Source organism: Copidosoma floridanum, unplaced genomic scaffold (genome assembly GCF_036245765.1).
Source record: "Copidosoma floridanum isolate Cflo_tuat_1 unplaced genomic scaffold, Cflo_Japanese_pri ptg000022l, whole genome shotgun sequence".
Classification (NCBI taxonomy): domain Eukaryota; kingdom Metazoa; phylum Arthropoda; class Insecta; order Hymenoptera; family Encyrtidae; genus Copidosoma; species Copidosoma floridanum.
Genome location: NW_028321899.1, coordinates 9,415,879 through 9,438,264, shown reverse-complemented (window position 1 = coordinate 9,438,264; position 22,386 = coordinate 9,415,879). Strand labels below are relative to the sequence as shown.

Sequence of the window (22,386 nt, the reverse complement as noted above, 5' to 3'; positions counted from 1 at the left end):
GAATGGTTGGGCAATGACACAACCATTGCCTTACGCTGGTTTTAAATGGATTGAAAATATTAACCCAACAGGTATTTTGAATGTAGAAGATGATGCTGAAATCGGGTATATACTCGAAGTAGATCTTACTTACCCCGAAACTCTCCATAACGCACACAAGGATTTGCCATTCTGTGCTGAGCACATGACACCTCCAGGATCCAAACAAAAAAAATTATTGACTACTCTGTACGACAAAAAACGATATGTAATACACTATCGGGCACTCAAACAAGCTGTGAGTCATGGTCTCCGTATAACAAAAATCTATAGAGCCATACAGTTTCATCAAAGTTCCCGGTTAAAAACATACATTGACTTAAACAGTCAAAAACGTCAAAATGCAAAAAATGACTTTGAGAAGAGGTTGTATAAATTATTTAATAATGCAGTATATGGAAAAACAATGGAAAATGAGCGCAAGCGAATTGATGTTAAGCTTATCAACAAGTGGGCAGGAAGATTTGGGGCAGAAGCATATATTTCACGTCCCAATTTTCATAGTTGTGACATATTTGACGAGCAGCTTGTTGCTATACAATTAATGCGCGCTGATATTTTTATTAAAAAACCAATATACATAGAATTAAGTGTCTTGGACCTGTCCAAAACACTTGTGTATCAATTTCATTATGATTTTATGAGAAATAAAATCGGGGATCAGTGCAAACTGTTGTATACCGACACTGATAGTCTTATATATGAAATAACGAATAAAAATATTTATAATATGATGCGTGAGAATATCAGAGAATTTGACACGTGGGACTATCCTATCAACAATGACTTTAATATGCCTTGTGAAAACAAAAAAATTGTTGGTCTTATGAAAGATGAATGCAATGGTAATATTATGTTGGAATTTGTAGGATTGCGAAGTAAAATGTATAGCGTAAAAATTCAAAATCAAAAACTATTAAAAAAAGCTAAAGGTGTAAAAAGCTCCATTGTAGGAGCTACGATAACCTTTGAAGATTACATCAAGTGTCTGACTGAAAATACTAGCATCACTCGAGAGCAGAAAATTATTAGATCGCGTCATCATCAACTATACACAGAAAAAGAAACGAAAATTGCTTTAAGTGCACACGACGACAAACGATTTTTGCAACCTGGTTGTACCGATACTCTACCATGGGGTCATTATAGCATAGTGGGAGATGAATCATCCAATAAGAGGGAAGGATCGATAAAAGGGGTAGCCAATTAGGTAGGAGAAGCTGCAAGGACTGTTCCTGTATTGGATTCCTCAAAAATAGACAGAACACTAGCAGATGAGCCTACAGTGGGGGGATCGGTACCATATAAGGAGTCGTCTCGACCAGGCAAGCTCATTCTACACCCCAGCAGAGGTCGAAGTAAGGTTGAACTCAATCAACAGAAGCTGACATCACCTTTAAGTTAACCACCTCGTAAAAAACCTAAATACAGTCAAGGTAACATTTTTTTTTCATTTTTTAATTTTTTTTTCTTATAGTAAATATTTGTGCATATTCACACAGCATATGTAATGTTTAAATAATTTATGCTAACTTTCATGTTTTTTTTGTTTGTTAAAGATGGATCTTGCAACACTCAACAAAATCGCTGACAGTGATTTTCTCCCAACGAAAAAACTTTCCGAATTGATTTCTGACCAAAACTACATGGTGTCAAAACTAAGAAAAGCTTATACTAAATTCGGACCCAAGATAGTTGCAGAACTTGACGATGAATTTCAAATTTTTCTGAAGACTAGTATAAGTGCAGCTTTGTTTAAAAACGAAGAATTCTATAATTAATTATTGGATGCTGTAAATAAATTTAAATTATTTATTGTATACAATGGAAAACACATTATATTTTCTTATGTGTGATGTAAAAAAGTGAAAAATAAATTACAATTTTCTCTAAAATTTAAGTATTTATTTAAAACATTCTTTCTATGTAACATTTTCATTATTACTTGATACATATTACAATCTTATAATTTTTTAACTTAAAGTGATTCAAATATCTTAGTTATTTATTCGTCCAACTATTGTGAGTACTGTCAAAACCCAACCATTTAACAAAAACTCGATTGCCACGCCTTTGAAGGATCTTCTTTATAAGGTATACATCAGGATGTTTTGTTTTCTGCAGTTTTTGCTCGTAGAAACCTCCAGAAATAGGTTGATCTTGATAATCTTTCAGATGATATGTCGTTGGATTTGTTGCTGCTACTCGCGTGATTGTAAATATTTCTGTCGACCAATTTAGTGTATAACGTTTTTCGAATGCTTGTTTTGTCTTGCTCACACGTACTTTATCACCAATTTTAAATTTTGGCTTACTGCTATTTTCACATTTTTTTTTAAATTTTTTCAAGACTTAAACTTCATTTTCAGCAGTAACGTCTTTCGGTTTCACACCAATTGTTCGATTCTTCCTATTGTTATATAATTTAACTAACGTTTGTATTAAATTCAACCACTCATAATTGCCTTGCAAACTAAATTTTTTCCACATCAAATCTTTTAAAGTACGATTGAATCGCTCGCATATTGAAGCTTTAAGATTGCTGTAAGTTGAGTATAAATTTATTTTGTATTTTTGCATGAGATTTTGGAAGTTTGCATTATAGAATTCTTTGCCGCGATCAGTTTGCATGTTTACTGGTACCCATCCTTTTTTTAATATCGAATGCATTGCTGCAGTTATTTCTTCACCAGTTTTTTTCTTGATGGGTACAGCCCATGCGTACTTGGAGAAAATATCTATTACAGTGAGCATATACCGATATCCTTTGTTTTCGGAAGCGTAAGGCTGCATCTCTACAAGGTCTGCTTGCCAAGTCTCATCTAAACCACGTATGTTGAATTTTCGGCGAGGATAATTACGCCTTGCTGCCTTATGTAGTTCCTCAACGATTTGCTCCATGTATTAATTGCCTAGGTTTAAGTTTTCTGAATCAGCTTGAATAAATGGGAATTTTTTTTGTAAGTTGAATACAAAAATTCGAAAGCTATCTATTTCTTTTTCAAGCTTTTTAATTACTTCAATCAAGTAAGCATAATTTACTGCATCTTGAGGCTGTTTCGGTGTTCCAACATTGCACAGTCTTTTGTTATTTAAGTCATACTGCCCATCTGTTGTAAGTTTATATCCAATACCAGGAGGACCTCGGCTACCGCCTTCGGTTTTACCTAGTTTTCGACCGAATACATCAACACTCATTTTGATACTAAAGCAAAAATTGTGCACATCAATATATATATATCCTCCTTCACGAAGCTCTTCGATGATAGATAAAATTTCATTGTCAAGACTTGTATTTCCTGCCGACTTTTCAGCTATTAATAAGCGTAAGCGATCTACTAACTCATTAGGATCATCCCACTGTGTATAATCTACTTGTTGCATTATTCGAGCAGTTTTATAATGAGGTAGCAGCGATCCACCTTTTTTACGAACCGTGAGATCGAATATTGGAGCAATCATTTTAATAAACTTATTACTATTATGGGTTCGTATAGCTCCGTTTTTTTAAACCCTTTTCTGTGAACATTTGACATTTTTAATAATATGTAGTATTTTTCAAAATCCTTCTGTGTCAACAGAGATTCATTAGGATGCTTTTTGATGAGTAGCTCCATTAATCCCGGAGTCATTGGATACTTTAAATCATATATTTTGATATGATTATTTTCAAATTCTATTCGCGAATCGCCAAGTTTGTACAACTCATTTTCTTTCCGCACTTCATACTTTAAATCTAATAAATCTTTCTGATTTTCATCAAGTATTTGTAAATAAAAATTATTTAATGAATTCTTACTAATTTGCGCTAAATCAACTGATTGATTCTGAATAGTATTATTTAAATCAGTATCATCATCACTTTCACTAATGGCAGACTCGAATGTTATATCACTGTCACTAAACTTTTCTCTGTCTTTTGGATGCTTTTCTTCATCAACTTTATTATTTTCTTCATCGTTTTTATTATAAAAATAATTATGAGTAACAGAATTATTACTATTATTTTTTCGTTTTTTTGTTTCGGCAACAATTTCCATTAGAGGGTCTGTAATTGGTTTAAAAGTTTCACTAAGCACTTTTTCAGCTTCATTCTTCCCAAACTTCAATAGTCTATACTTTTTTCTAACAGCCTGACGTGCCTTCACTAACTGATGTAGAACATCTTTCTCTTGTTCGTACATAATGATAATGATGCTGACGATGATGATGATGCTTCAATGTCTTGCGACTGACTGTAATGATTGCACTAGGTATGTCCTAAATGTACAGCAAAATTATCAAAACCTTTTCTGTAGCGACCATTATTCATTTGTTTATCTTTATTTATAACAACAAATCCATGTTTATCATCATTCCAGCAATTAGAGCATAAATTTTTAAATTGAATGTATGGCATGTCAGAGTTTACATGATCATTATACACATGCTTTAAATTAACATCATCTTGACGGAATAAAACTAAAAAATTAACGTTATCCCTTACAAGATGCTTTGGGACTTGAGCATATGACTGACAAAGATAGAAGCAGTCAACATTTTTGTGTCTACCCATACAGAAAAAGGCCTTTACATTGTCTTGTTTTTCACAAGCTATATCATCAAAAATGATTATAGAATTTGGTAAAGCATCATTGGGTGAAACTACAGTCTCATGTTCGCTGAAAGGTAAGTATTTCACACCCTCTATGGGCTCCAATAAATCTTTTAAAAACTTGTATTTTTGCTGATGCAGCGATTTAGAATACACATACACATTCTCAAACTTAACACCATTGGGATGCACGATTAAAGCCAATAAGCTATTAGTTTTACCACAATTAGATGGACCGCAAAATACTGCGCGAATACTATCGGGGAGTAGTTCACCATGTCGATTTGAACGCTTTTCTTGTTTTACAATAGCGTCAAAATTCGGAACTTGTAATTTTATGGATTGTTCTTTGAATTTCATGTCTACTCGGTATGAAGTATGAGTGACAACTAATCTTTTAATTGATTAGTATATCGCTTTTATATTTTGAGCTCTTTATTGTAACGAATTCGTCTACTATAAATACATTATTTGTTTTCTCGAACGCTTAGTCATAATTCAACCTCTGAAGACTAATCATCATCATGTACCATCATGATCATGCATCGTAAGAGAGGACGAGGTCTTGTAAATAAAATCATAAATTCTTTACCAGTAGAGCTTTATTTGCCTGGATATCAGTATTGTGGGCCTGGTACTTAGCTTGCTAAGCGTCTTGCTAGAGGAGATCCAGGAGTTAATCCGCTGGACGCAGCGTGTAAAGAGCATGATATAGCATACTCAAAAAATCGACAAGATTTAAAAGCCAGACGCGAAGCAGATAAAATTTAAGCTGATAAGGCTTGGCAAAGAGTTAAAGCTTCAGATTCAAGTATTGGTGAAAAAGCAGCAGCTACCTTTGTGACTGGCGCTATGAAGCTTAAAAGTAAATTTAGTATGGGGCTAAAGAAGGAGAAGAAGAAGAAGAAACATTGTATTAACAAAAGGAAAAGAAAAAAGAGTAGCTTAAAAAAACAAGGTAGTGCTTTAAGTGCAATTATTAAAGCTGCTTCACAAGACATGAATACCAATAGCAAAAAAGCTCAAGATGTTATTAGTAGTGCTTTGAAAGGTGCTCGTACTGCTGTTAAAAAATCTGGTGGTAAAAAGCATGTTAAAATTCCCCGCATCTTACGCCTTCCTACTCAAATTGGTGGAGCTCTACCTCTGATACCCTTGTTTGCTGGTTTGAGTGCAACAGGTGCTATAGCCAATGGAATAGCAGGAATTATTAAAAGCATCAATGCTACTAAGTCAGCCAAAAAGAAGCTAGCTGAGAGTCAGAGACATAATCAAACCATGGAAGCTATTGCCCTCGGGAAAGGTCTTTATCTCAGACCTCATAAAACTGGATTAGGAGTTTATTTAAAGCCTTACGTTGAAAAAGGTTTAAAGAAAAAAAAAAAAAACAAAAAAAAAAAAATCAAAAAAAGTTTAAAGCAGTAAAATTACCTGATCGAGCTCTGACCAACATAGATTTGATGAAATATTCTAAAATCTTAAAAATCCCACGTTTTCGTGGAGTATTCATGAGAAACAACTTACCTGCTGATGGCCCGCGGTTTCCTGAAACAGCTATAGTAAATCTTGATGATAAGAATGGACCTGGAACTCACTGGGTAGCTTATCGAAAATGTGGTAATAATGTTGTATATTTTGACAGTTTTGGAGATCTTCAGCCACCTATCGTCTTAATGTTATATCTAAAAGTTAATAATGTAAAATATAATCATAAGCGTTATCAAAAATTTAACTCTTACAACTGCGGTCATTTGTGCTTAAAGTTTCTTTCAAAACAAATATAACTTTCTTACATCAAGAGAAACCTCTTAGTTGTACTTTGACAATGATGGAAGAAACATTAACATTAAGCCTTTCTGGTACTTCTTCTGTTTTAGAAGCACAGTATTTTCCACCTATTGAATTATCGCCAAAACACAGCTACGTTCTTGGCTTAGTAGAACTTTTGTCATTCAACTCAATTCCAAATATTGATGAAAATTGTAATAAATTTTACGTTGACAATCAAGTTATTGTATTACCAATCGGTAGTTATGAGATCGAAGATATTAAGTCATTTTTAATTGAAGTATTACAACCTCGCAACATAACTCTTGATATTACGCCAAACAATAATACGCTTCGAAGTGTTATCAAGTGCAGCCATACCATTGACCTTAGACCTAAAGATTCTATAGGTCGTCTATTAGGTTTTACTCAGCGAGTTCTGAACAATAACACCACTCATATTTCAGACTTACCTGTAGCTATTCTAAAGATAAACGCATTAAGAGTTGAATGTAACATTACGAGAGGAGCTTACATAAATAGCAACAAAGTGCACACGATTCATGAATTTTTTCCAGCAGTACCACCAGGATATAAAATTATTGAAGTTCCTTCCCAAATAATTTATTTACCGATTATTGGACGTATTATTGATCATATTCAAGTACGTATAGTAGATCAGGACGGTAATTTAGTTAATTTTCGTGGTGAAGTCATAACTATAAGATTGCATATAAAACCCTCTTCATAATGGGTATCATTTATAATCAAACAAATCATATAGGTTGCTCAATATGCACTCCAGCACTCAGTCAACGACGAGCTCTCAAACCGTTAAGACGTCAGAAAAAACAGTCCATAAAAGCATCGAGACATCTAAGAAGACAGCCAACACGTTGAAAACTAACTCATCAAAACATACAGTTTATAAAAAGTCTCGGTCTAAAAATAAAAAGCCCTGGTGGAAACTAAATTGGATACTTTTTTGTTGTATACAAAATGGACGAGATTCTAAGTATTCAGTCTCCAGTCGCATTTGACGAATCAATTGCGCACTATGAGATTCATGCTCATCAGCCGTATGCATCTTCAACATACGGTAACAGCGATGAAATTCGAATATTAATTCAACATCAAGATTTGTGTCTTCTACTATCCAGAAGTTCTTTACATGTTTATGGAAGATTGGTCAAAGCAGATGGAAATACAGCAGTAACAAATACTGCTTTGATAAACAACGCAATCTGCCACTTATTTGAAGAAATAAGATATGAGATACATGCCATAGAGGTCGACAAGTGCAAAAATGTTGGATTAACAACCCTTATGAAAAATTGGTTATCACTTGGTCCTGATCAAAAATTTATGATAAATGCTGGCTGGCTTGGTGTTGGAGAAAAAGCTGATGATCTTACAAATGATAACGACTACTTTGATATCATGCTTCCACTGAATATGATTTTGGGTTTTGCTGAAGACTATCGTAAAATAGTTGTTAATGTAAAACATAAGCTTATACTTACAAGAGCAAGAAACGATATACATGCCGTGTTGCAAACTCCAGTTAATGCTAATGCTGCTGATCCCACAGCCGTAGAAACTTGGGAAGACTTTAAAATAGTAATATTGAAGCTCGAGTGGCTTATGCCATATGTGGTAATGTCAGATTCTCATAAAATTCGTTTATTAAATTATCTGCAAAAAGACAAGTTTATACCTATGAGTTTTCGAACTTGGGAATTATATGAGTATCCCCTGTTACCTAGCACATCCAAACATATATGGACAGTTAAAACATCAAATCAGTTGGAAAAGCCACGTTACGTTATTTTAGCCTTTCAAACTAACCGTCAAAATCAGAAAAATGTAAGCGCCAGTATGTTCGATCACTGCAACATAAGAAATGTGAAACTCTACTTAAATTCACAATATTATCCTTATGGTGATCTGAATCTTGATATAACGCGTAACCAGTATGCATTGCTATATTATATGTATGCTAATTTTTAAAATTCATACTATGGCAAAGATTGTACACCTTCACTGGGCAAACAGCACTTTCTCAATCGAATACCTTTAATCGTCCTCGATTGTTCAAAACAAAACGAGTCATTGAAAAATGCTCCAGTAGATGTGAGGCTAGAATTTGAGTCGCATACAAATTTTCCTGCCAATACGTCAGCTTATTGCTTAATTTTGCACGACCGTATAGTTCAATACAGTCCAATGAGTGGGGATGTCAAGAAACTTGTGTAGATATAAAGTTGATTCAAGGCTTTGCTAGCATCAGTTTATTTTCAACCACAATGAATAAAGGTCGGAGCAACAGCTGGAGTAAAGAAGAAGCAGAAAACAAACGACGACAAGAAGAGTGGGAAAAATTTATGAGAAGAAACGAGAAGAAAGACATAAGAGTTGATGAAACAAAATCTGCGGAAAAATCGAAAGATAAAGACTGTAAAATTGTCTGAAAATTAATATGTTTAATAAGCTTTAGTTTAATCAATATGTCACATAAACCGTGTACGAGTAATTTTACAACTAATGTTAAGTATCAAAAAATCCCAACTAAGGATGATGATAATAGAAATAAGAAATCTGGGATGAAAAACTCTATCGATAAATATTCAACCAACAAAGGATCTTGTCCTAAAAATCAAGGTAACGAAAAAATAAAAAAGCAATAAAATTAAATACTATAATTGCGAAAGATGGAGTATTTTGTGGACGTGCAAGGTTTCAAGAAACCGGGTAATGATTATGTGCTCAATGAATTGGCTATCCTCCCGCTTAATACTGACGATGCAGAAGCCCAAGTATTTCTTTTTAAAGCACCCTTCAGCTGGCGAAAATTACCTCAAAAGTATAAACATGAAAATTTATACCTTGAACTTTGCTATCATGGACTAACCTGGAACTCGAGAAAAATTGAGTATACAGAGATAGGAAATATTTTACGGGAGAATCTTGAAAATGCTAAAAAGATACATGTCATTGGAGATTTAAAAAAAAAGTGGCTTGAAAGATTTGGCTTTAAGGTCACTGATATGACAGACTATCCACTGTTCGAACTCCCAAGATTGGTTACTACTTGCGTACATCACAACGGAGCCTACAAATCCATGTGTGCTCTTCATAATGTGAAGCGAATGAAAAAATTTTACTTTAATATGGAATGGGTTGATGATGATGATGACGATGATAATAATAATATAGAGCTATAAGAATGCATTGTATTTTAAGAACAACATGTTTAACAAAATCGTTTTGTAAATCATGTACATTTTTCATTTAATATAAACTGATTTTGAAAATAAAACAAAAAATGTTTAACAATTATTTCCCTACCACTCCACATCCTACATTATCATGCAACGCGCTCGCTAACACAAAAAAAGTTTTGTATCCATATAACTACCACGTGCACAAGCTGCACACGGTTTCGCACATTCAAACAGCGCGCGCAAATCAACGCTGCAGACGACTTACGCACATTGCATCGCGCGCAAACTCAAACTGCGTTGCACGTCACCAGCTGGCGCACGCGGCGCTACAGGCGCTAATGCACATTGCGCATAAACTCAAACAGCGCGTGCAAACTCAAGCAGCACTGCAGCTGGCGCACGCAACCTCAAGCAGCGCACGCACAAAGAATGCGAGGAAGCCACAGCTCCTGCTCGCCCATTAGCTGCAGCAGGGACCACTCCACCCGAAAAGAGGGGCCCCTTGCCGCGGAGAGGGAGTGGGCCGAAATCGCCTGGCGACTCGAGCCCACCTGGGCCGGAATCGCCATAGCTTATCTACTTTTTATTACTTACAAAGTAGTTGTAGTACCTTATTCTGATTTTGGAAGATGCAAGTTCTGAATAGCTCAGTTGGTTAATGGTTTCATCGACATGGAACCGTTGATTTAATTTGATCTCTTCAGGGCTTGCTTATTATTTTTTTATTTTTTTTTATTTATATATTTTATTACACCTAATATTTATAAGTATAAGATTTTTTAAAATAAAATTTCGGATGGGGTACCACTCTAAAAAAAGCCAAAATATTAGTTTGACGATTTTATTTTGCGATAACTTTTTTCAAAAACGTACAGTAATAAATAATTGTTTTATTTTTCATTATCACCGACGCAATCCACGACGTCAGGACATTCAGGGGATGGTCGTAGCGATCTTTGACGTTTAAGCTTCTGGTAGGCGTTATAATATGCATCACTATCCAACGCTGATGCTTTTTTTAGAGATTCAGTCTTGATGATTCATTCTTTTAACATGCACGCTCTATACAATGCACAAAATGACTGCTTGTCTTCGAAATGTTTTTGCGCATGTGTTAGACAAATTGGTAAACCAATTTTTTTGTTTTCATACATTTTGAATGAGGTATAAATTTGCGATAAGTCGTAAACCTCACGTGCTAGTATTGAACTTATAAACTCAGCTCCATCGTTACCATACATGTAAATTCTCTTGAAATTTTTAGTAAGCGTAATAAGACTATATTTTAAATAATTTATTGTGGTATCTCCGTCAAACCACTCTATACCGTGAACTTCTAGCGGGCGGTGATTATTATACTTTTTTACATCGTAAGGTAAATCGTTGAATGGGCAGGGTGGTTTAATTAACCAATGACCGATGACATTTGCTTGTATCGATACCACGGCAACTTCTTTTGGTATAAAACGCCTGTCAGAGTCATCAAAACCTTGTATATCTACAACCAAATCCATGATGGTGAACTACTACACTCTCTTATAATATTTATTCTCTGGACAAGATCTTTGGTTGCTGGAGAATTGATCGGTCGTGAATTTTTTAACCGACGAAAAAAAAACGATTTCTTTTTTTTTTCCTCGTTCTTTCTGGTAAGTAGAGGGGTCTTCTTTTCTATAGTACCCTTTTCCTTCTTACTACTTGCAGACATCATGAAATACTGAGTAAAAAACATATTATAACATGCTCTTATAATATATTTTTTACAGAATGTAGCGACATCTTTTTTTTCTCTATCTCGCTCTCTCTCCTTTATCTTAACAAGCCCTTTTGAAAAATATCATAAAAATGATCATGCTATGAGTAAAAGAGATGAGTAATAGAGATGAAAGAAGCAAGTGATTCACCTTTCGCAACTATAACCATCATCATTTTTCTTCCACAGCGTTAGTATATAATATATATTGAATATCAAAATTTTATAAGAAAATATATGATTAGGGAAAAATAAAAAAAGTTTCACATTCATGTTGAGAAGAACTCTATTTATTAAAAATTAAAAAAAAATCATTATTACAACATATTTTGTATTTGTGTTTTACAAGTGCATACCAACAGACGCACACCAGTCATTTTGACAATTGTAATCTTGTATTGCTCTTACATAAATATCTGTTATTTTATTTGTATTTATTATAAATAAAATTGCAGCAATTTTAATGTTCTCAAATTCTTGAATATTGTCGTTATATTCTATAGAGCCATGATAATTTATAATACTCGATGCTTGAACATAGCCTATAAATTTTACATGAAAAATGATATCCGAAACTGTTTTCATGATGTACATTTTTTGATACAATTGTCTATAAGTGGATATCTGCTTTTTATTTTTCAATTCTATCAACGTATGGAATAATGAGTGCCACGATAAGCCTTGCAACGTCTGGCGAAAAGTTGGAAAACGAATACATTCAGGAAATTTGCAAACATTTTCAAAACATGAACATTTCGATGAAGAGCAGTATGTTTGAATAGTATGCATGAGATCTATAACAAACAAATCAAAGTATCAAATTAGTTTAATCAAGTAATTTTCGTATACATAGAAACAATTTGTTAGAATTCATTTTCCAATAATCTTAGTCTACGTCTATGTTTAACTACGTCAATCCATCGGTTATAATATGTTCTTTTTATCAAATGACCGTTGCAACATTTATAAATCACACCGTCATCACGTTGCTCTTCATCCAAACGTCTAACTTTATGAAAATGAATTCTTATAATTCGATTTGTATCGATTAGATGTAAGAGTTCTGCTGTTCTAATATTTAAAAAAATATGCGCATCTAATAGTCTATTGTACGGTACAGTATTTAACTGATCGTTGGGTTCCAAATTTTCAACGGGGTTTTGAAGCCTCCATATGACGCTTGACTCGTTAAAATACCCCAACACTCTTACATATTCAAAGGTCATCTCAATAAAATCAAGCTTCAATAGATTTTCGTACATTGCGTGATACGCTTTAACTTCTCCATCTGCTTTGAGTTTAACAAGCGTATGTAAAAGGGAGTGCCATGCTAATCCTTTTAAAGAGGATTTATAGGGTGAATAATACTTGCACGTTGGCACACGACAACAGTACCGATGGCAATCACAATTTCCGTCAGCACAGACTTTTTTGATTGCGCGTACTGTATCTATAACAAAAATAATTTATTCATTTTATTTTATTTTTTCTGATAAGCAAAAGGATACGATAAGGTTTCCGAAATAAACCGCCGCTTTTTTAAAACTATCGCGCATGTTTTTTCTTCACTACGCGTTACCACTTCATGTATGTCGGACTTTCTAATCATCGTATTTTTAATTCTTATTGTGTTATCTGATTCGACATTATTTTCATTCCATCGATCAACTATAGTTACAATAGAATCGAAATTTATTTTTAATGAATTTTCGTAATTTAATTTAATACCCTTGACTTTGCATACATCATGAAACCCCCCAGCAGCTGTACGGACACGGTACGCATAAAATTTAGGACCTCCTGAAACAAAGGTCTCTATATACGATCCCTCACCATACACCTCTAATTCATCTGTTAACTGTCCTAATAACGAACCGGTAGGTGGTTGATATTCACTGACATTTTCATTATTACTTGTAAATATTACTGAGTCTGTATCATAATACAAAACTCTTCTATCGAGTTTTTCCAAGTATGAGTAAAGTCTTAAACGTGCTTGAGCTGTCGTATATGCAGCTACAGCAACGTTTGTACATGGAGAGGAAAGCGCCACTTCCTCTTTATATCGCCACGTTACATACATAACACTATCATTCGCCGGTAGACAATTTTCTACATACTTCTCACTATCGCATAATATCTTTAGTAACTCTTTATAATCATAAACTATACTAGTTTGAGGTAAATTTCCCCTTTGACCGAATTTCCCCCAAAACAAATTTAAACATAATTTTGCTACAGAACGCAGACCCGAATTTTTTTTAATGTTACAGATGTCTAATTTAATACCTTCTTCATGTTCATAATTATTGATATATTCTAATTTATCTTCTTCCGTCTTAACCGTACTGGGCCACCCACTTGCTTCTTGCTTAATTTTTAAAAAAGTGTCTATATACTCTGTAAATAAATCACCACTTTGAGAAGTCTGATCGTATTTAGCAACTTCATATTGCCAAATGACATTAATTTTTAATAATTTATACCCTAGTTCTAGAGCTTTCTTTATTTCGACGGATACCCATGTACCGGATAAAGCCCTATCTGACACTGAATCGTGTTTACATTCTTCCTGAGAGGATGTAACCATACACGTGCGACACAATCCAAAAAGTAAACGACTATTCATTTTTATTGGAAGTATAGGGTGAAATAAATTTCGCGGCGGTAAAATTCTGCATTTTACTAAGCCTTCAACTTTTTCTTGAAAATTTTCAAAGTTTTTTCCTGATAATTCTAAACAGTCATTCCCGGTATAAATTTTCGGATGTTTAAGTGGAAACGTGCCTGTCTTACAAATGTAAGGGTATAGTGAGCAAACGTCCAAATATTTTATCCTTTTATTATTTTTAATCGTATAATGTGTGACAATATTCCCTGTACGACCACCGTAAAATGCATCTCGAGGGTTTATAGTGCAGATTTCCGCAATTGGGTGATTTTTTACATAGTCTAAATACTCGTTAATATTTTTTATAAATTTGTCAAAATCATGCTTCCACATCTCAATCACTTCGTAACCGTATTCTTTTATTTTAAAACTTGTTTTCATAGTATTTTCATATCGTTTGGTAAAAGTTTCATTATTGTTCAATTTTTCATATCGATCGTTAGGAAAACAGTGAATACAACCATGAAAATAACACCCATGAAACTGAAACACGGTTCCTTTCGGATTCATTGTTTCTTCTTGAGGTTTTAAATAACCATCAACGAGAAGACCTTCTATTAAACGATATTCTCGTGATCTACCTGCATGGATGATCTCTACATTCCTTACTTTTTCTTCCCACAAAAGCCAGTGGATGCATTTTTTAGAAAACTGCCCTGCATGTGTATACCCAGTTGCTGGAATAATCCCAATTGTATCTTTTTTTAAAAAGTTTTTTCTGTATAGTACGGAACACGCACTTGCTATTGTCACGCTTTCAACAAAGGGGTCTACTTTTCCGACTTGTATAAAAATTTTTCGAAAAGCCGTGCAAGCTTCACGTAATATTTTAACATCTTGCACACAATACTCAACAAGTTCTTTTTTAAAGTCAAACTGCACGTTTACGTCTGAAGTTACTTTATGGTACCATTCTAAAAACTTTGCGCGATCGCGGGTGTTCATAGAATCTGGCGCATAGGAGCGAGAATCTGGATAAGGACCTTTATAATTTTTATCGCTCGTAACGAATAAATGTGGAAAATACCCTTTTTTTATATTTCCTGCAAGACTAAACGTTTTGGGTAAATCAGCCAATTTCATGGGTAAGTAATTTAAACTATCTATAAACTTAGTTTTTCCTAACGACATAAGAATAATATTACGCCCATTAAGAATAATCTCGGGAGTACCTTTTTTATTGTCTACAATATATTTTAATATAAATTGACCATCAAAAGCCTTAGAGTTATGAGCTATACAGATAAATGAAGCGAAAGTTTTACTTTCAAATCTTACTGCAAAATCAACAAAATTTTTTAGACACTCTTCACCCTCGAAAATAATCTGTTTAATACCGCAGAAGGGACAAATCGCGTGGGGATTTTCTTTTATCTCGTCTATACACGCATCGCATCGTACTTGCAGCACGCAAAGGATCGGTATGTGTACACACGTGTTGGCTGTATCATGTAATTCTTTATCTTGTCGCGTTTCAAAGTCGTAAAAAATGAAACAATTTTTTTTAGCATTCAAATTATTCTTTAACGTAATAGGTTGCATACTACAAAGCGTGTTAAACTTATGAACGCTTTTACACTCTTTGCAATATTTTTTTCCGCATTCATGCTTACCTTTAGCTAAGTTTATGAGCTTGTCACATAAATTACAAATTTTAACTACATCGCATATGCTTCTTGTCGCTCTTTTGTGATTTTTTGTACGCGCAAATGACCCTTTTATCTTATGATTATTATAACATTGATCTCCGTAAAATTCCCTCCTACAATCAGTGCAAGATTTTTTTAACGTATCGTAGGTGTTATTACAATTTGGCGACCCATTGCATGCAGGGCAAACCGATTTACAAACATGCTTACCCACACGCTTGTAATTTTTATTGCATGTTGCACAAAAATACATTGATCTTACGGTTAATAAATTTTTAATTAAATTATAATGTCCTATGTCCTCATAATACATGATGTTTATAAATGATGTGCAATATACTGCTCCGTCATTAGCACCATCGTATATAAGAGCTGTGTCATCACCAAAAGACTCATTCAAATATCCGAATACATATATTATGTTGTTCAAAATATCGCTGAAATTTCAAAAACTCTACATATCCATACCCTTGTTCGTTATTTATTTCAATGTCACACTCTTGCATTAATTTAATAGCTTCCGACTTTTGTTCATTTCCGGTTTTAATTTTTTTCCATTGTTGGGACCAATCTGACGAACAATTTTTCGCAGTCAAAACTTTACCACATACAAGAGCCCTAGCTAAACATAGATTATCTCTGTTATTTATTACTAAGACGCCTTTTTTACTCAAACTATTCATAATATCTTCCTGTGCACCCCATCCTTGATGGAGTTTGACGTATGTAACCTCAACTACTAAAGTTTCCGCGATGTCGATTATTCGTTTGCTTTGTTCAATTTTTTCGCATAGACCCCAGATGTCTTGAAAATTTATTTGATCAATAAGTTTGTAATAGATACCCACTGATCCCTCTGTCAACGCGTCTGAGTGCAAATCTATCCCTACTAGATAATTACTAGAGTAATTTTTTTTAATAACAGTTATAAGTTCTTGAAAAGCGTTCTTGATCCAATCTAAAGTATTCGCTGCATCGGAAGGGTTGGTAATTTGAAATTTTATCGCGTGACAAGTGGTTTTAAAAGATTTTACAAATTTTTTTTTATCGCTTTCCAAAGTAATATATTTTGTACCTATTAACGTGTCCGGTTCATCCTCTGTTTGCACGGCGACGCTTGCAACACCTCTTCCTTGTTGATGATAAGGGGGTTGCTCCTGCTGTTGTTCGATATAAGCACTATCAATCCCATCAGCTCTATCTGTAAAATAAAAATATGTTACAATTATAATTAAAATGTTATACATTGTGTTTGAGAAACTCGAATATTAAATTTATTAGTTACCTGCAGGGGTGTAACGCATCATAGTTAACCCCGACGGACCGGGCATCGGTTCGGATACCTCCTCCTGCTGGCGGTCAGTTTCGCTCTCTACGTAATATTTTGAAATGAATATAATTTTAAAAGTTATAATGGATGATAGAAAAAAGACGTGTACGTAAAGATTTTAATTTACCTGAAGATATTTTTTTTTTTTTACTTTTTTATCAACGCAAAAAACTAAGAAAAATTCATGTAGCTAACCAAAAAAACTAAAGCAACGCCACAGTAAAAACACACTGCTACAAAAATTTAAACAAGTTTAAATAAATGCAAGAAATACACTGTATTTAACTTTCAAGTAAATTGAGGAAGACCTCGAACGAATTGTAACTCGGAAATTTATTGTAACGTATCAGCAAGATGTGATTCGGCTAAGAGTGTCGTATAAGGACTGATTTTCTTTTACGTTTTCTTCTCTTCCTTAGCTACTTCTATACTTTTCGCCCTTTGGTGGAAATTTTAGCGAGATTATGATAAAAGTTAAAGGTATACACAGTTAGATAGGTCCATCACTCAATTCATAGCCTGGGAAACTCTACAGGTATGACGTCAAATATTACTACCGGGGGGACAATTGCGCACTTTCACCGCTGTTTCTTATAGTTCTTCATGTTTTGAAAAAGATTAAAATTATTGCAGCTGAGGGACAATAAATATGCTGCAACTGAGGGACAATTGCATATTTTCTACCGTCGTCACTTCCTCTCTTTTATATTTTGAAAAAGAGTGAGGAAAAACCCTACATTTGTTCGCGAATATTTCTCAGATGACTAAAAGAAAGACGAAATATAGGTTTGAGCTCGCGTTCAAGCATGTTTTAGCAGGTTTTTCCGTAGCAGTGTACGTGATGAACATAAATGGTGTACTATCTATAGGACATCCTTATGAATCATGTATCGACAAAAAAATTTGAGAGGGAGAGTGCAGCAGAAATAAAAATTTTTAGCATTAAAGTATCAATTTTCTATTAGACTGTCAGTCATCTTCACGGTATCGATAACGACGGTTGCATAGGTAACGTTCACCCTGTTCGCAAACGTGTATTTCTTTAAATTTTTAAGTGAAGTAAAACAACACGAGTGATTCAAATTTTACTACGTTACATCGATCTGTAAAATGGATCTATTCAAACAGAAACAAAAATATTTTTTAACGCGTGATAACGACAAGCCAGAATCCGATTTCATAAATTTTGATGAAAATACAAGAGACAGTGAAAGTGCTATCATATCAACCGCAAAGGTATTACTGCATTCGTATCCACTCAACAAGACGGCTACGAAAAAAATCGTCGTTGGGCTTCACTATAATACACATTGTCAGTGATTCGAGCATTTGTTGCAGTTTTCAAAATGTCAGTTTACAGGAGGTGTAATTATAAATGCATATGTATGGAGCGAACTTAAAGATCAATTTTTCTTTTATAAATGATTACTTTACTGATAAAAACACCCGTCAGACGGATCGCATACAAATAGGGAATATCGGGTTGGTATTTACATCATCTTACGGAAAAAAATCAGTTATTTTTGATAAAAATGAATTCAGTGACGGAGAAGATGCTGATAGGAAAAAAAAAAAAACGTGCGATTCAACTATTGTTATGCAGCAATGTACATTCTTAGGACTCGCTCAATCTGTCATATGTGTGGATGAAAGACTTCGCCAAATCGAAAGTGTAGCAACGTTAGTTACTAAGTGTAAGAAATTTATAGTGAACGAGTTAATTGTTTTATTAGAAAGTATGACTTAAACGAATAAAACCACTGTATCAAATTTGGAAAAGCTGATTAAGGAACACTTTTCATATTTACGAAAAAATGTCAAAGGAAATCTTTATTCTACGGTCGATAATTTCTTTTTAGAGAATAATTTCGACATGGTATTTTTAGAGTTAACAACGTACTGTCTAGAGATTTTTTTAAATGACATAAATATTAAATTTAATAGGATTATTAATGTCGTAACATTGTAATATTGTAATAATATTGTAAAACATTTAAACATTCTGTTTATTTTTATATAATATATGTATGAAATATATTTCTTAATTTATTTAAAAAACCCCACCCACCACCTGCTCCTTATACTAACCCTTACGAAGAGTGGTCAAGAATTAGAACAAATTTTTGAATTTTGCAATTTTCAAATTCTGTCACGCTTACCAATCGGCACAGTTGGAACTTGGACGCCTTAATTTTTCACCCTCCGAAAAAAAAAAAAAAAAAAGAAAGAAAAAAAAAAAAAAAAAAAAGTAAAAAAAAATAAAAAAAAAAAAAAAAGCTTACCGACCAGGCAGCGTCGGTAATAATATTCAAATTACACGGGGCCACCGCGCGCCGTCTTCCGCGCATACTGGCTACCCACGCAGGATCACGTGGCCTGCCCAAAATAGGACCCCGGCCACGCCCCCACTCTCGCCGCCAGCAGTATGACATATATCTATGAGAGTGTCTGGAAAAATAGTACCCTTACTACTGATGAGGTATTGTTTGATTACATCTCTATTATGTGGTACACACATTTTCTGTAATTCTTTCCATAATTTGTTGATGTCTTAACAGCGAATGGGAGAACTAACGGATGTCTATTATGTGCAGCAACATGAACTGTCTTATAATGCGCATGAGCTTCCTTTTAATAATATTGTAGGGACAAGCATGCAAATTTTTAAAAGGTGCTTAGAGATAAAAAAAAAAAAAACAAGTAGAAACACATATTACAAAAAGTATACGTATTGTATACAAACACAAAATATTGGATTATCACTAATAATATAAGTTCAAAATATCAGTCACGCTTGAACACTCATTAAAAATGTACCAACAGGACATACCTTCGAACTGTGATAATAGACAGACTTTTTAATGTGTCTCGTCGTAAGGTATCAGTGGAGATGATTTAGAAACGTCCGATGATTCTTTTATCTTATTTTTCAATCCAGACTATCTACAATTACCTTTACCTAACCTGTGAATATGTGCACGTTATAGTCAAAGAGATAGTTACAAAATTATAATGAAATGTATAAGAATGTAGTATAAAATATACTCACCAAAGTAAGGTAGGGGTAAATAGAGTGCGATGGGTTCTGTGGGTGAAGTGGGCTTTTAAATTTCTTCAAAACCAACACGTGTAGCGACTAAATTTCTTTTGGAAATTCATATTAATTTTTTTTATTTTATACCGCATACTAAATTTTTCATGCAAAGATTCCGCTTTTTTAATAATAGATGTTATTCAACTCAGACCAAAAAATAACCACTGGCTTAAAATTTTATTTACTTGGCAAATAATTAGAAATCGAACCTTTGTGATTTTTCACTATAGAATTCGAAAGTGTGGGTCTTAAGCTTTCATTTCCTTTTTTTGATTTTCATGATAGAATCGTGTAAGTAAAGTTATACTTAATAAAAAAATATGTCTTTGGGGGGCATGGATGGGCACCCGAGGTGAGGAGCAGTGGGCACGGACAGCTAGGAAAGTAATCGTGCATCGTCAGCCAACAGCTGTGCATTTCACGTTTGTAGGTTAAGTGTAGCTCTTCGTTGCTGTCGTCATTTGTAGGTATTTTTAAAAAAGTTTTTGAGCACTTGCTCTTGTTGATATATAAGGTGAAAATGCTTCGTAAGTACACAAAAAAATCCACCAGACATTCTTGGACAGAGGGGGAAGTGGAATTAGCCATAAATAGTATTCAGAGTGGGAAATCAATTAAGAGTTGTGCGAGCGAATTTGGGATTCCACGAAGTACTTTACGAAGAAATTATTGTCAGTCGAAACAACTGATACCTTTTAAACAAGTACGAATAAGAAGACTTTTATAATCGAACCATTGGAAATAGATCAAGTTACGCAAAAAGGGCTTACGCAACCTTTTGAAATTTTGCCAATCAATCAACTGGTTGATATAACTGATCAAAGATATGCTAGTCATGATTATGAGAGGAGTAGTAACCTTATGATACCAATCAATGAAATACCAAAGAGTGTACCAGTATCAAACAAAGGAAAGGCTGCTATAATAACGTCAGATGACTACACACAGCAGTTGATTGCATTAAAAATAAAAAGCCTTAAAAAAGAGTTTTCTGGAGAAAAAACATCAAAACCCATAGTTAAATCAAACATTAGGTTAAGTAAAACCATAAATGTCTCTAAACTTCGTAAGGTCGAAAATATGAAAGTACTGCCTGAGCAACTAAAATGTACCACTTCCAAAACAGATACAGTTGAAGCTGATATAGAAAATGTTACATGTAATTTTAGGCCATCTAATAATTTGACAAAGGATAATAGTCTACAAATAGAAGACATACCTATTATTTTTAGAGATATCTTATTTTTATTTTTTTCCTTCTTACGTACTAAGCTCGTGATACTAATTTTGGTTATTTGATTCTTTACATTTAAGAAAATTAAGTAACTCTTAAATGCTATAATTTAAAAAAAAATCTCTCAATGGAATTATTAAAAAAAAAGACCATTGAGATAAACTACTGTGATAGGATTTGAAAATCACTATCAGTATAAGTAAAAAGCACATATGATTTACATTGTTAAGGGGGTTACCCTTATAAATTTAGTAATTAATAAACGTTAAATATTTTTATAAAAATTTTTATAACAAACGTTGATTGATCATTTAATTCAAATTTATCTAGTGTATAAATATGTTAGTCGATATAAAATGACACATGCAATACTAGGTATTACAACAAAAAAAAATCATTTATGAAATTTTAATAAATTAATATTTCAAATATGTGGATTATTTCTCTATAATTAGTTATATTTCCTTCTCATTTATCATTTACAGCTCAAACTATTCATAATGTATATGATATTCATTATCTCTATGTTTATCAAGCTCTTGCACATGATCTCCGTGCCCACCATGCCCTACTACCTACTCATTCGTTCCGTAGTGGGGCACGACAAGCTATTTTTGATGCTCTTAATTTTAAGTTACTATAAAAAAGTTGTAAAAAATAGATCTTCCATGGTTTATCATATAATAAAGTTTATAGTTTCATCAAAACCATACCGTTTTGAAAAATAATAATATCTTTAAATTTGATATCACAATAAATCAATAAAAAAAAGGTGCCCATCACACCCTATTTTCCCCTACTGCTCATACAAAAGTATAAAATACCGCTCAAAAAATTATAAACGAAGATGTTCAGATTACGTAATCTGCAATTAACATCCTAAAAGACTTATTACCCACGGTAACAATAAATTAGAAGCAACGGCCAATTGCAACGCAACCCGAACTATGTAGAAAATAGAGTTGACAAAGACATGTAAATCAGGGGTGTATGGGGAAAGTTTAGCTCAGAGGGCGCCAGCGCCACTAGGT

At 33.7% G+C, this 22,386-nt stretch overlaps 1 protein-coding gene across 1 annotated transcript; it reads left to right on the top strand.

The window, feature by feature from the left end:
• The first annotated feature begins 679 nt into the window (after nt 1-679).
• On the top strand, nt 680-1,249 carry LOC149374088 (uncharacterized). The gene has a single exon (XM_089595001.1). It carries the CDS (start codon nt 680-682, stop codon nt 1,247-1,249), a length of 570 nt encoding a protein of 189 aa, XP_089451127.1.
• Nucleotides 1,250-22,386: the final 21,137 nt, after the last annotated feature.

Bases quoted from the DNA above. Each gene is read 5' to 3' on its own strand.
- LOC149374088 (XM_089595001.1), top strand. From the start codon at position 680: ATGAGAAATAAAATCGGGGATCAGTGCAAACTGTTGTATACCGACACT.